Below are 14,323 nucleotides of genomic sequence, written 5' to 3'. Positions count from 1 at the left end.
TGGGAGTTCTTTCTTTCAGTCTGGGTTCTGACTTGGCTTAAAATTAGTCAGGCAATGCAACTACAAAAGGCACACTTCTGGTAAACAACTGCAGTTTTTTTATTGGGCAAAAGCTTCTCATATCTGATAACAATAAACACACACATAGGAATTGCTGCTCCATGTTTATTAAGCATAAAGAGTTACCGTATTCCATTTGTTGGAGTTGGATATCACACTCTTAAATACTTTCCAATTTAAGAGTAAGCTGCTTCTTTTTTCCCATCAAATCATAAACAAAGCTGCTGTATATCTATCTTTTCGTAGGCATTTTTTTGTCTGAATTTATTACCAAATTAAACATTTGGGGTATTTCTTTTTTAGGAACTTAATCTCGGCCCATGTAATTAAGATTTGCTTGGTTCGTCCGAAAAAAATGTTCCCAAAAGTGACCGTACTTCCAAAATAAGTTAGCTGAAATACTAAAATAGTTTAGTAGATAGACATTATGTTTTCATATATATAAGAGACTTGATTATAAAAAGGTAACTTTAAAGAAAACCCATTCTAAAAAATTAAGCATTTTTTAATAAAAAATCATAAAAAATGCTCACAATAAATATTGAACAATAATTTTTTGTATGAATTTTATATTTTTTTTATAAAATGTTTTCGAAATTCTTTTTTTTTATCAAATAATAGACTAATTAGCCCAAGATTCATTAATATTTCTATACACATTAATTCTATGTCACATCCTAAATGTTTATATCCTAAATCTGTCTGTCATTTATTTTTTAAAGTTGCACTTTATATTGTGTACTTTAAAAAAAATAGCTTATTTTGTATATTTCTTATAAAGCAAATATAAATAATTGAGTATAAAATGTTTTTTTCTTTCAAAAGTGAATTAATAAATTTTATTTCTTTTCATTAATTATTGATGATGTTTATAAAAAGGTTGATTAAATAATATTATGTAAAGAAGTAAAGAATATTATATTTTTTGTATGTTTCTGAAATTCAGTATACAAAATTTAACTCCGTGCATTACAGAAAAAATGAAATAGTTAAAATCAAACTTCATAATAATAATAATGGTAGTTCAAATAGTTTGTACTTAAAAAATGTAGCTGACTTTGGAAATTTTTTTTTATAATAAATACATAATTGAGTACAAAATACATTGAACTTTAAAAAGCGAATTACATACTAAATTTTTTTTTTGTTTTCATGCTTTATTTGTAATATTTCTAAACAGTTTGATTAAGAGATATTAATTTTAGGAGTTAAACAAAATGATTTTTTTTCAATTTTTGAGATTTGGTATACAAAAGTTAACTCTGAAAACAAATTGATAAAAAAACATTAAACATATGAAATAAAGCATAATAAACAATGGTAGTTGGCTCTTATTAATCCAACTGAAAAAAAATAAATAGTAATTAGAATCTTTTGTATTCAATCTGTGCATAATTTTTTATGTAAGTATTTTCATAGCATTTATATTTCATTATATCAAATTCCATCTTATGTATTGTATTTTAAAAGGTAGATTATTTTCTATATTTTAATCATGACAAACATAAATAATTGAGTACAAAATAAATTTGACTTTAAGGAGTGATTCACTAAGTGTCTTCTTGTTGTCATCTTTTGTTTATAATAGTTCTAAAAAGATTGATTAAGTAGAAATTCAATTTAGAAGTAATATTTTGTTTTATATTTGTGATCTTTGATAAACAAAAATTGGCTCTGTAAAGGAATTGAGAAAAAGTTTTAAATATTTAAAATCAAGTTTCATAATAATGATAGTTGGCATCTATTAACTCCATAAAAAAACCGACTACAAATCTTACTTTTTCCAATTACCAATGCAGTGTAGTTAGAAAGGATATGTAATTTGTAGTGATGTTATTATTTTGTTATAGAGTTCTATTTTTTTTAACGGAAAACACTAAATAGATGAAATTTAGGGTACATGTAAGGGTTTTCAAATTTAATTTGATCGAGAAATGGTGAATCAAATTTTGAATCGGTCTAAATTACTAATATTTTTTATAAAAAATGAGTACAATATACCTATTATAGAAAATGATTAAAATACTCTTGTTATATATATATTAATTTTGAGAATCCTAAGTTCTAGCCCTTTTCCTTCCTGTCATCGTAGGGTTAGGATTTAGAATTATTAAAATTAATATATATATAAATAATAGGGATATTTTAGTTATTTTTTATAATGGAGATACTGTAGTTATTTTTATAAAAAATAGTTATTTATACCGATTTAAAATTTAATTTATGAATTTTTTTGGCTAAACTGATTTGTCTGGTCTAATTTAAATAAAAATAAAACAGTTTAATTGATTATATGTGTTAAATTTGAATTTTTAAAAAATATCTTAAAAAAAAGACTTTTTTGTTATTTTTTTCTAAGTGGCTCCCTAAACATAAATAATTTGACTACAAAATTAATTGAACTTTAAAAGGTAAATAACTAAATTTGTTTTTATTTTTTATGTATTATGTATAATATTTCATATAAGATTGATAAAGAGATATTAAATTTAAGAGTGAATCAAAATGATTTTTTTTTTACTTTTGAGATTTGGTATACAAAAGATAACTCCGAAAAAAATCAAGTTAAGAAACATTAAATATATAAAATAAAGCAACATAAAATTGCAACTTATATTTGCTATTTTAAAATTATCATTTATATTTTGTATCATAGCCGTTTTATTAATTTTATTATATAAAATTGCACTTTATATTTTGTTTAATAAAAAGTATATTATTTAATATATTTTAATATTAACAAACACAAATAATTGAGTACAAAATAAAATTGACTCTAAAGGTGGTTCACTGAATGTTTTCTTGTTGTGCTGTATTATTTATAATATTTCTAAAAAGCTTGATTAAGTAATATTTAATTTAAAAGTGATTGTTTTTGTATTTCTGATATTTGATATACCAAAGTTGACTCCAAGAAAAAATTGAAAAAAGTTTAAATATTTCAAATCGAGATTTATAAGAATGGTAATAGACACTTATTAACTCCATCGAACAAAAAATATTTAGTAATAATTTTGTTTTCTTTATCTTGTTTTAGACATAGTTGATTTGTTTTATATAATTATTTAGTAACAATGCTCTTAGATTTCACATTTTTTTTATCAAATGGCAGAACAATCAACAGAAGATTCATCACATTTTTTTGCATCGCTTAATAACTTATTATGTCTTAAGAGTCTTGATTTTTTTTATCTGTGATTTTCTTTAGTTAAAAATACGTTATGACTTAAAACAAATGATAATTTTTTTTTATAATAATGCAAACAAATAATATTCGAAAAGTTGATGTTTTAAAATAAAAGACACCAAAAAGTTATATAAACAAATGAGTCCAACTGCAGATTTGACTTAGAGCAAGGAGTTACATTTTGTTTACTGCATTATGAAAGTCGATTAAAAAAGAAAAGAAAATTTAGAGTAAAAGTAAATTATAAAACGTTAAAACTTTGATATGACATTGTTCATGGACACCCAAGGTCATTACAGCAATATACATAAGTTCATAACACTGAGTTTCATAAGGATAAATACCCATAGCAACTAAACTAAAGCCAACAAATGTGTACAATCACATTACATATCCCAAATTGAGTGAATCACTCAATTTTCCTCTTGGTAGAACCACGTTTGAAAGTCTTGTTACTGGATCCCTGGCCTTCCGGATTAGTAAGTCCACTAACACCCAAGCTTGGAGCAGAATCTGCTATAACACATTTACCAGGAGTATCTAACCCGCTTTCAAAGATGCTCTCAATACCAGAATCCTGCATGAGTGCACCAGGATTTACAATATCAAATATTGGGTTCTACAATGCAACAGAATTTGCAATATCTTATTGGGTTCTAATGGAATCTTGACCTTTGATAGTGAAACAATAGCAGCTCCATTCCCATCTAAGTCAAGGTCATTATTTCCAGTTGTAGACACTACATTTGAAAGGCCTTGTTCAACCCCCTGCATCACATGAATTCCAATTTTAGTTACGAATACACCCTTTAAGAGTATGGAAACTGCAATGGACAGTTTAATAATGAGTCATAATTTAAATACGAACTCCAATATCTATGGAAGAACCGTGGGATGAATAGAGATCAATCAGTGCCTCATCATCACTAATCTTAACAGCATTATAAGCTTGGTCCACAGAGGTCAGATTTTTCTGTGAGATAGATAATTTAAAAAGAAACTTCCTATCAATTATAGGTTCAAAAGCTTTTAAGCAGGCATTCTCATCAGCATCTTTTTGCACATGAAAAAAAAAGCTTTATTAGTTGGTTTATACACCGACAGTCCATATATTGACGAATCACCAAATAAGCTCAGTAAAATGCATAATAGTTTACCATTAGATCCCTTATGTCATTAGCAGATTTTTCGAGAATGATTTTTGCCTCTTGATTCCAAAGCATTATATTAATGCATCCAGTCCCATCAGTGACTACAACATTAAGTCGATACCTGAGTAAAAATAAACCAAACCGAATTAAAAGTGTTCAGGGGAGAAATAAGTCTGGATATAAAACTTATAGTGTAAATAAAACTTGAAATTAGCGCGTTAACATAGGTTACATTAAGAGCATTTACTCCATTCCAACAACCAAAGAAACACACCTTGAAAGAATATGTGTATGTTAGTTGGCCACATGATTTATTTGATATAGATAAAGGAATGGAAAACTTATTCAAGTTCTATTATCAGTAAAAATACAAAGCACTGAATAGTAACATAAGTCAAATACCCTTACTCATGTAGTATACCCTGAGTTTTATCCATTTAGTTCTTTTTCCTCAAAATATAATTAGTTAAGTAGATTGAGTCATGCTTATAGTTGTATGGTATACCCATGTTTTTGGCATGGGACCACCATAATAAGTGAAACTTCATTTGCGCTAAGAAGTTATGTGTTATTTGTAATCACCAAGGTCCTCTAAAATGAACAGTGACAAACTTCACATTTTAGCATTGAACGCAGGAAACATAGTCACACAAAGAAGTTTGTTGTTAAGACGTGGAATAAAAGTCGAAACAAAGAAAGTGTTACCTCAATGGAGCATTAAATCCCACTTTTCGACAATGCTCACAGTAATATCGACCTTTATTCTCCACAACTTTTCTAGGACAATTCTTACACGAGGCATAATACCAATCGCGGGTGCCAACATCAACAGACACTATAGCGGCTAAAACCCAAGTGGAGACTTCCTGTAACAACATGGACTCTCATTTTAGTAACATTCAAATGCAATGCAATGAAATCAGTGTTAATACAAACGGTGGGAAATGAACTCACATAAGTCATGTTCAAAACTTCTTCAATTGTATTGATTGGAAAGGAACCTCCCGAAAGTTCATCACTCACAGAATACTGATGTTGGGTCTCTATGTGATTAATTCGTTGGGATCCAATGTTACCTTCTTTCAGTAGGCTAACTCGAAGTAATCCAAAATTAATAGACCAATTAGCTTAATATTTCTATACACCTAATTTTATGATCTAAAGTTGCACTTTATATTTTGTACTTTAAAAAAATAGCTTATTTTGTATATTTCCTGTTTAGCAAACATAAATAATTGAGTACAAATTTTTTTTAAGTAAATAAAGAATTTTTTTTGTTTTCATGTATTGATAATGTTTATAAAAAAGTTTATTAAATAATATTATGTTAAAAAGTATAAAAATATTAAATATTTTTTGTATGTTTCTAAGGTTTGGTATACAGAATTTAACCCCATACATTACCAAAAAAGATTAAAAACTTAACATCAAGCTCCATAATAATAGTTGTTCAAATAGTGTACACTTTAAAAAAGTAGCTGATTCCGTATATTTTGTTAATAATAAATATAAAGAATTGAGTACAAAATAAATTAAACTTTAAAAATTCAATTACTAAGGTTTAGTGTTTACTTACCGATTCTTGAATGCAACAACATCAGGAAAATCAGGGTTCAGGAACACTCTCGAGGCATAAAGACTATTCTGAATATTAATCTGATTGAGGTACTGATTTGGCTTGAAGAGTTGAGCGACCAAGATCAGTGGCTCACCATCATCCTTATTGATAAATGGAGTTAACTTACCAATCATTTCACCAAATATAGTACACTTGATCTTATTTTTCCTACGATATTATAAAACATACAACAATAAGAAAAGCCACAATTGAAACAATCACTTAATGACATACCAATGAAAACAGCTATATGACTTACTCAAGATCCTCCAGGTATAGTGCCATGCATTTACTTTCTTGACCTGATTTTGTAACCATTGGTCTAACATCCTCCTTTCCAACAATGTGACCAACACAATCTATAACACAGTGGAGATAAAAACCCACAAAGACAGCATCAGTTATCCACAAACAAAATAACAAAACTAAATAAATTATGAATCATTGGATCAATATATTACCTAGGAGGATATTCAAATTAACAACATCAACTGCTTCAATTTCAGTAAAGGAGACGAATCGGAAAGGATTCAATTGAAAGGTCTCACTGGAGAGAGTACTGACAGAAGTTTTCATATAAAAACTTAGCTTGAACTTGTGTGAAGTTGTCCTCACACCTTTTGAATTTGGCTGAACAATGAAATTTCTCATTGAGTAAATTCCAAACTCACGAACAACTGTCTTAAAGACCACCACATTTGCCTTCGGAATGGAGCAATGTATACGATCACCCTAGGCAGCCACACATACAAACACACACACACAAACAGACACAAATTAACATGTATAAACTCCACAAGTCAATATGACCATTCTTAAAATAAATAGTTGGATACACACCATTTCATCCTGGAGCACCAATTCTAAGCTGCATACATCTGTGGGATTCCATGAGCTAGGAATTTCGTACAAACGAACAACTCCAACAACTAAATTCCAGGCCAGTTTCGTTGCATTGATGTCTGCAACACGATCAACCTTTTGAGTAAAAGCATTTGTTAGAGCCATAGGGAGGAGAGGAAGTAATCTAAGCTATGTGGATGGTGGGATACCGGCTTCCAATATATAAAGACTATGTCATAGGAAAAGTTGTTATACTGGTTTTAAATTTTCCAAAGTAGCGCCAAAATTAAATCATTGTTTAAACCAACGTACTAAATTTTTCAATCGACTAAAACACGTTGGGTAATGGGATTAACCCCAATCAACCAATCAAAGCAAACTATCAATGGTTAATAGCATCGTTTTGGGATTGCTAATACTCTAACATATGCTAAGCACAATAGATAAAAGGAGTACCTTACAATTTCTGGAAAATAATACTGCCTCTTTTCCTTTTTTCCATCAGACACAATGCATTCTCAATCCATTGTTTACCCTAATCATCCAATCAGAAGCTAGCATTATCGTTTTTTTTCCCTAAAATGGTGGTTTTGGGATTGCTGCTCCATTCACTCCCTACAACCCACTGGACAAAGCGATTACCCCGAAAATCTTCCACCAAGCAAGAGTTCTCGCTGAGGTTAGGGATTGCTGAGCCACTCATGTATTTGTGTCGGCAAAGGAAAAAGGAGCTTGCAACAGTGAAAAAGAAGGGAGGATTTCTAATAACCAATCTATATATAGGATAGGATTGTAATTTCCATGGTAATAAGGACAGGTGTCATTTGGAGAAGAACAACAAATAGTTAAAAGATGGAAAAAGGGCAGGATACGTAATTACCAATGTATATATAGAATAGGATTGTAATTTCAATAGAAATAAAGAGACGTGTCAATTGGAGAAATGCCAAAAACAGTTGAAAAATGGACAGGTGTTGAAATATGTGAACGGGTGTCACTGTTTTGCAACTCTTCTTTTATATAATAAATAGATTGTGAGAAATTGAAAGACTAATGTACAGAAAGGTGGCTAATGATGAAATAAGGCAGATTGTTAGAGAAGTTTGGCACGAACAGATTGATGGTTCAGTCATGTATATTCTAACTCAAAAAATAAAGTACTGTTGGCATCAGATTGTCAGATGGTAGCAAGAACACAAATTTAATTTGAAGGTGGAGATTGATTTACTACAATCTGAATTAGAGGAACTTCGTTTAGCAGGAATTCATGGAGGCAACATCATTTTAGAAATAGAGGACAAACTTGAAAAAGCATTGCAAAATGAGGAATCTTATTGAAAAGATAAGTCTAGAGTCAAATGGCTCAAATCCAGTGATTAGAATACAACTTTCTTCCATCCGAAATTTAGAAATCGAATCCGAAGGAATAAAATTTGGCAACTAACTGGCAGTGATGGTGAAGTGGCTCTTCAAATGCTGGTATTGCTTTTGTGGCTGAATCTTATTTCAAGGACATCTTCTCCTCCACTTGTCATGAGAACCCTGAACCTCTATTTACTGAATTTGAACCTAAGGTTATAGCTCACATGAACCGTAGGCTTCAAAACCAGTGACTGTGGAAGAAGTGAAACGTACAACATTTAGCATTCATCCTCAAAGTGCTCCAGGAGATGATGGTATGATAGCAAATTTTTTTCAAAGCTTCTGGAATATACTTAGTGGTGATGTATTCTGAGCAGTTAAGAGCTTCTTTTCAGGGGGCAGAATTTTGTAGGGTTTTAACCACACTCAAATCTGTCTTATTCCCAAGATTTTTGATGCTAAAGATATGATTTAGGTAAGACCAATAAGCCTATCCTCAGTCTTTTACAAGATTATCTCTAAAGTACTTGTACATAGACTTCAGGGTATGATGAATAGACTAATTAGTCCTACACAGAGTGCTTTTATAAAAGACAGATTAATCTCTGATAATATCATAATTGCTCATGAGTGTATGCATTACTTGAAGAACAAAAAAAGGGACTCGAAAATGAAATGACGCTAAAATTACATGAGTAAGGCATATGATATGGTGGAATGGCACTTTCTTTGGTTTATATTGGAGAAGTTTGGTTTTAACTCCCGGTGGATCATGTGAATTCGAGAATTAGTGACAACTGTTTCTTATTTTATCATTGTGGAAGGACAACCCTATGGTTTCTTCAAACCAAATAGAGGTATTCGACAAGGAGATCCTCTATCTCCTATCTTTTTCTTTTCTGTGCAGAAGTTCTCTCCTTCTTACTACACAAGGCAGAACAAAACAGACTAATTAGGGTCTTCAGATATATAAGCGATGTCCTAAGGTCAATCACCTCCTCTTTGCTGACGATTCTATCTTATTCTGTAAGGCTAATCCTTAAGCATGTTCAAACATCTTGCATTTATTGAATTTTTATGAGAGCATCAGTGGCTAGAGGGTAAATCTTAATAAATCTGCTGTATTCTTTAGCAACAACACTCCCTCCACTACTCGTACACTACTGGCTAACTCTATGAATATTAATCATATTGGGGATCAGGATAGATACATTGATTTGCCTTCTACAGTCTCTAAATCGAAAAATGCTTCTTTTAGTATGATCAAAGAGAATGTTCGAAAAAGAATCCAAGGGTGGAAGCACAATCTTCTATCATCAGGTGGTAGACAGGTATTGCTTAAGGCAGTGGGAGAAGCTATTCCTATTTATATATTGTCTTGCTTCAAGTTGCCTGATGGATTAATTTTTGAAAATTCACTATCTACTTTCACAGTTCTGGTGGGGGCAAAAAGATTCTGAAAGGCGGATAGTTTGGATTAGTTAGGATACTATGACTCGCCTACGAAGAGAAGGAGGCCTCGGATTTAAAGATCTCAAAATCCAAAATCTGACACTTTTAGGCAAACAGTTTTTGCGACTCATGACACAGCCTACTTTCTTACTATCCAAAATCCTAATAGGTAAATACTTTAGCAATGGTAATGCTATAACGGCAGAAATTGGAGTCTTACTTTCTTGGGGATGGAGGAGCATACTGAAAGACCGAAAAGTTGTTGAAAAAGGTCTTAATTGGGCTTTGGGTACTGGAGAGAATATCCGAACCTTTGAGGATCCTTGGCTGCCTCCTCCGTATCCTTTAATGATTTCTGACATGCCAAACAAACAAGCTATTTCTGAGTTGGTTCTAAGAGTTAAAGATCTAATTATTGAAGATAAAAATTGGAATCAGAATCTCATTCAAGAATTATTTTTCCAAGACGGCAGACAGAATTTTGTTTGTTAAAATTCAGCAGAGTATGGACAAATTGCAATGGGATTTGAACAAATCCAAGCAATATGATACAGTTTCAAGTTATAGAATTGGCTATTTATTTTACCATCCGCCTCTGGAGCTTTGCCTTAATTATATGCAGCAGAAAAAACTGTGGATTGATCTATAGAAGTTGAACTTGTCTCACAAAATTAAGCTATTTATCTGGAAAGCTCTCCATGAATGGCTTCCGGTGCTTGCTCAGATTCATCACCGCATCCCATCTATATCGCCAATATGCCCCTGCTGTCATGAAGTAACAGAAACACTCACTCATTGTTTGATCAATTGCTCTAGAATTAAAGAAGTATGGTCTCAAACTTATCTTCGTGACTGTCTTCCCCCTCAGAGTCCTAACAACTTTTGGACATGGTGGACTGCAATAACAGAGATGCTTAACCCGTTGAAGAATGATGACCGTAATCCTCAATTGCTTGCCATCATTTGTTGGAACTATTGGAAAGCTCACAACCAGTTAATTTTTGAAAGTTCTACTTCAATGCCGTCTGCCATTCTAGCAAGCTCTATCAAGTTACTCCGTGAAATCCAAAAAACTCCTAATTTAGATCGTCATCTCCATGAGTTAAACTCTTAATTTCATTCAATTTGATTTATCATTCTTTCTTCTTTAAGATTTTTCTTCGTTATTCAACCATGCACCGTTGGATGAATATCTTCAATGTATTGTTTTGGGAAATTCCCACCTTTTATTATGCTGTCTTACTTTTGAATATTTTTGTATTTTATTTTTCAATAATTAATGAAATATAACCTACTATTTTTGAAAAAAAAATGTACAAAAAGATGGCACAGACAAAACATTAACAAGGTAACTGGTCTTCAAATTTCGTTAGTTATACAAATTTACAAACGCCATGCCATTGAATGACTCTACTCAAGCTATTGTTCATTATGATAAAAGGCCAGCAGCCCTGAACAAAATCTGATTTTTTTTCTAGTTAATCTTCTCATTATTTTTGTAGATAACTAGTGAAGTGAATGCCTAGACTTTGGCTAGAAACTACTCATGAAATGAACCGTTACAAATTGCAATTTACAACCAAAATTTTCTCACATGTGGATGGTATATATCTGCCTCAGCTGTTCCCTGTAACTTCACCCTCAAAGGTCTAACCAAATCTGTTTCGGATCTTCGACCTGCAGCTGCGGTTTCCTTCATCCTAACATGATATATATAGCATAAACAAAAAAAATGTGTACAGAGGGGAAGAATAAGCCTGTTTCAAGAACCACCCCAGGGGAAAAAAGGGATATTTATTTTCCCCTAGCTTTTGATTTCTTAACTGGAACAATTGTCAACTTTTGGCCAGGTTTTTTGGTACTGGCCTCTGAGGATCTCAGCATCGAAATTGGAGCTTGATGCTGGTTTTTCTCTCCTTTGTCATCTACAAATGGTTTAACCTCGAACGCTCCTCTCGTGAACCCTCTAGCAACCTGAAGGATTAAAAACAGCCTGTCAATGTAATCTTCAGCAATGTTATATATGTATCTGAAAATAATTGATACATCAATGGCAAGCAAAGCAGTTCTTTATCTTACCCAAAACCATATTTAATAGGATTTACCACAAATATCATAGATGGAACAAAGGAAAAAGAAATGGCCCATCAAATAAAAAATCCAACTAAAAGCTTTTTAATTCCTAGTCCTTCAAAGAGTTTCTGACTTAAGACTGTAGATGAACCCCCATCAGACTGCAGCCTGCTCGTATCCACTTAATTGATGAAATTTTAATTCAGATATAGTGGCTTGTAACTTCTGAAAATTAAAAAAATTCACCACTCGTTTCTTATTAAAAGAGTGAGCAAGTGCACGAGCCACCTGCCTAGTCGGGTCAAAGAGTTCACTCCCCTTTCAGAAGAATTTAAACCTGTAACCTCCGGATCACAAGGCAGCAACGTTACTATTGTGCCAGGGCCGTCCTCCCCTCTGCTTCGTGGAGGGTACATGCATCATTAAATGTATATCTAGTACAGAATCAAACCTAAACTACCTTGCATAAACATATGTGCAATTCAGTGACTATACATACTTGTCCCCTTATTTCAAAAAAGATTGTACGGCTGCCGGTTTTTCATGTCACAAGTATTGCCACAGGCTCTCATTTAAACCTTACATGATCAACTTTGGGGTTAAGTCATTGTCATTTAAGCGCTTGTTCGTATACCTTAAAAGGTTACTCTACAGCTTCATAGTTAGTTTTGCACCCTTTCAGAGACATGTTATATTTCCATGTTGAAACTTATTTTGGGTCAAGACTTTGAACCCAGACCAGATGTCACAATGCAACATTACCATTTTGCTGAAACTCACCCCATTTATCTTCATCGAATCAATTTTGTATAAATAACCGGCGCTAAAGTGATAAACAAAAGACAAGATGTTTTGTTTTGTAAATAGTGGGCAGTGAGGGCATTCCTCCCACACTGTGATGTAAATCCATTTCCTTAAGCAATAGCAGGTTATTTGATAAAGTAAGCTTCAAAAATGATTAAAAAGAAATTTGTTGATCATTTATACCTTTAAAAGAATCCATACTTTGAGGGAACTACTCAATGTTGCAAGCCTTGTCTTTTTCCCTGAAGTTAAGTACTCACACATATGATGGTCAACTCTCAGAATAAATTTTGGCCATGACTTGGGGCTTATACTGTCTGCCTTAATGTCCATTGTTGCCTGAGATATCACAGTAGAAACAAGAAACCACACTCACTACAAGGATAACAAGCTAACAAGATTAGGGGAAGTGGATAAAACATTGTTAAAATCTAAGTAAATGATTGACGATTCGCCAGTAACTATAAGGAGAAATAGTACAAAGATAAACTATTACAGCAAGTGACATGCACTAAGACAAATTCATAAGGAGATGCCGAAATCCATCTGACAGAAAACATAAACCTAGTTGATTCCAGGTGCTCAAGGAATTATAATATAAATTAGAGCTTTTGAAAGTTTTTTTTTTTTTTAATTCTCTTTCTGTTTCTTTTTGCATCATCTTAAGGCTTAAACATAATTTTCGGATTGAAAATGTCTACTTACAATAAACCGACAGATTTGTTGTTCAATTTTGGAGAACGATGTCTCTAAAGCTTCAACCCTCCCTGTGGCATGGCAACAAGCACATGGTTCGCTAATCATGAATGTCACACTTGGTCGAACCTGCCAAACATCAGTAAAGCCTTAAAAAATTATTTTAATAACCTTGAATAAAACAATAATCAGAATTAGAGGACAACAAACTTTGAGAAGTTGTAATCTATGCATTATTCTTTTCCAAACCATAGTTGTTTTCTTTTTTGGATTTGAGTCAACTACAAAGGATCATGTTCAGTAAAATAACACAAATGAAGTGAAGTTGTCACATTGTTTGAGAAATTAAATAAAACCATAAATAAATCATTAGAAGAATCATGAAACGATCTATCTATTTCTAAATTTGTCAATTATTTTTCCTTTTTGAAAAATCAACTATGGCATAGTGGCAACATCAAAGTAGAATCATCATCATGGTACACTAAAATACAACGCCATACCCTCTTTCGTGTTATTTCCATGAGTCCATGTCTTGACAATTCAGAGACTTTCACCATGGATTTGTCTCTCTCAACAGCTTTCTTGACTTCTTCGTATACCAATCTTTTATTTGCTGATAAAGATTGCAAATTCAAGAAATATATTATTTGTATGGACTACATTAACAACAGGAAATGCCAATTCCGAGTGGCACAAAAGGTGAACATCTTTAATCTAAATATCATTGCTTTACTTGAAATTTCAAAATATCACTCCATGAAAGTATGTTGTGAGAGCAACAGTTGAAAAACTTTATATCTCTTGTGGCATTAGTAACATTTTAACTAGAAAGTCCCAAAATAACCCAATGTCTGTTATTTGTGGTATAAGGGCAACCACATACCGGAATGCAAAGCTTAGGTCAACCAGCTACTAGTGTCAATTTACTTTTTTTTCCCAGCAAAATATTTCCCCTTACATTGTTTTTCCATTTGCTTACAAGTTTGAAACTCTAACTATGACAATCCAGAATTATGCATATATGAATTACACATTCATGACCTACAGAATAAGTTGGCAAATTTTGCATAGTGA

At 32.0% G+C, this 14,323-nt stretch overlaps 2 protein-coding genes across 4 annotated transcripts in view; both read right to left on the bottom strand.

Annotated features, from left to right (window-relative positions):
- Positions 1–3,656: 3,656 nt before the first annotated feature.
- LOC107458394 (replication protein A 70 kDa DNA-binding subunit B-like) lies at positions 3,657–7,024 on the bottom strand. The gene is made up of 10 exons (XM_021126722.2): positions 6,857–7,024; positions 6,478–6,748; positions 6,276–6,375; positions 5,975–6,184; positions 5,353–5,488; positions 5,104–5,264; positions 4,405–4,519; positions 4,116–4,220; positions 3,920–4,015; positions 3,657–3,824 (listed from the first exon to the last, which is right to left on the bottom strand). The coding sequence occupies exons 1-10, from the start codon at positions 7,022–7,024 to the stop codon at positions 3,657–3,659; spliced, it is 1,530 nt and encodes a 509-aa protein (XP_020982381.2).
- Positions 7,025–11,013: 3,989 nt separating this feature from the next.
- The window catches only part of LOC107458407 (ribonuclease E/G-like protein, chloroplastic), a 10,072-nt gene continuing 6,762 nt past the window's right edge, over positions 11,014–14,323 (bottom strand). For all 3 annotated transcript variants that reach the window (XM_016076611.3, XM_021127689.2, XM_016076612.3), the window contains 4 exons: positions 13,750–13,862; positions 13,256–13,375; positions 12,734–12,889; positions 11,014–11,647 (listed from right to left, as the gene is read on the bottom strand). In XM_016076611.3, the coding sequence (XP_015932097.1) occupies positions 11,468–11,647; positions 12,734–12,889; positions 13,256–13,375; positions 13,750–13,862 (569 nt within the window). In that variant the 3' untranslated portion in view covers positions 11,014–11,467. The remainder of the gene's footprint in view (positions 11,648–12,733; positions 12,890–13,255; positions 13,376–13,749; positions 13,863–14,323) is intronic.

Source organism: Arachis duranensis, chromosome 7 (assembly GCF_000817695.3).
Source record: "Arachis duranensis cultivar V14167 chromosome 7, aradu.V14167.gnm2.J7QH, whole genome shotgun sequence".
Lineage (NCBI taxonomy): Eukaryota > Viridiplantae > Streptophyta > Magnoliopsida > Fabales > Fabaceae > Arachis > Arachis duranensis.
The sequence above is the reverse complement of the archived record's forward strand: the minus strand, read 5'-3'. Positions and strand labels throughout refer to the sequence as shown.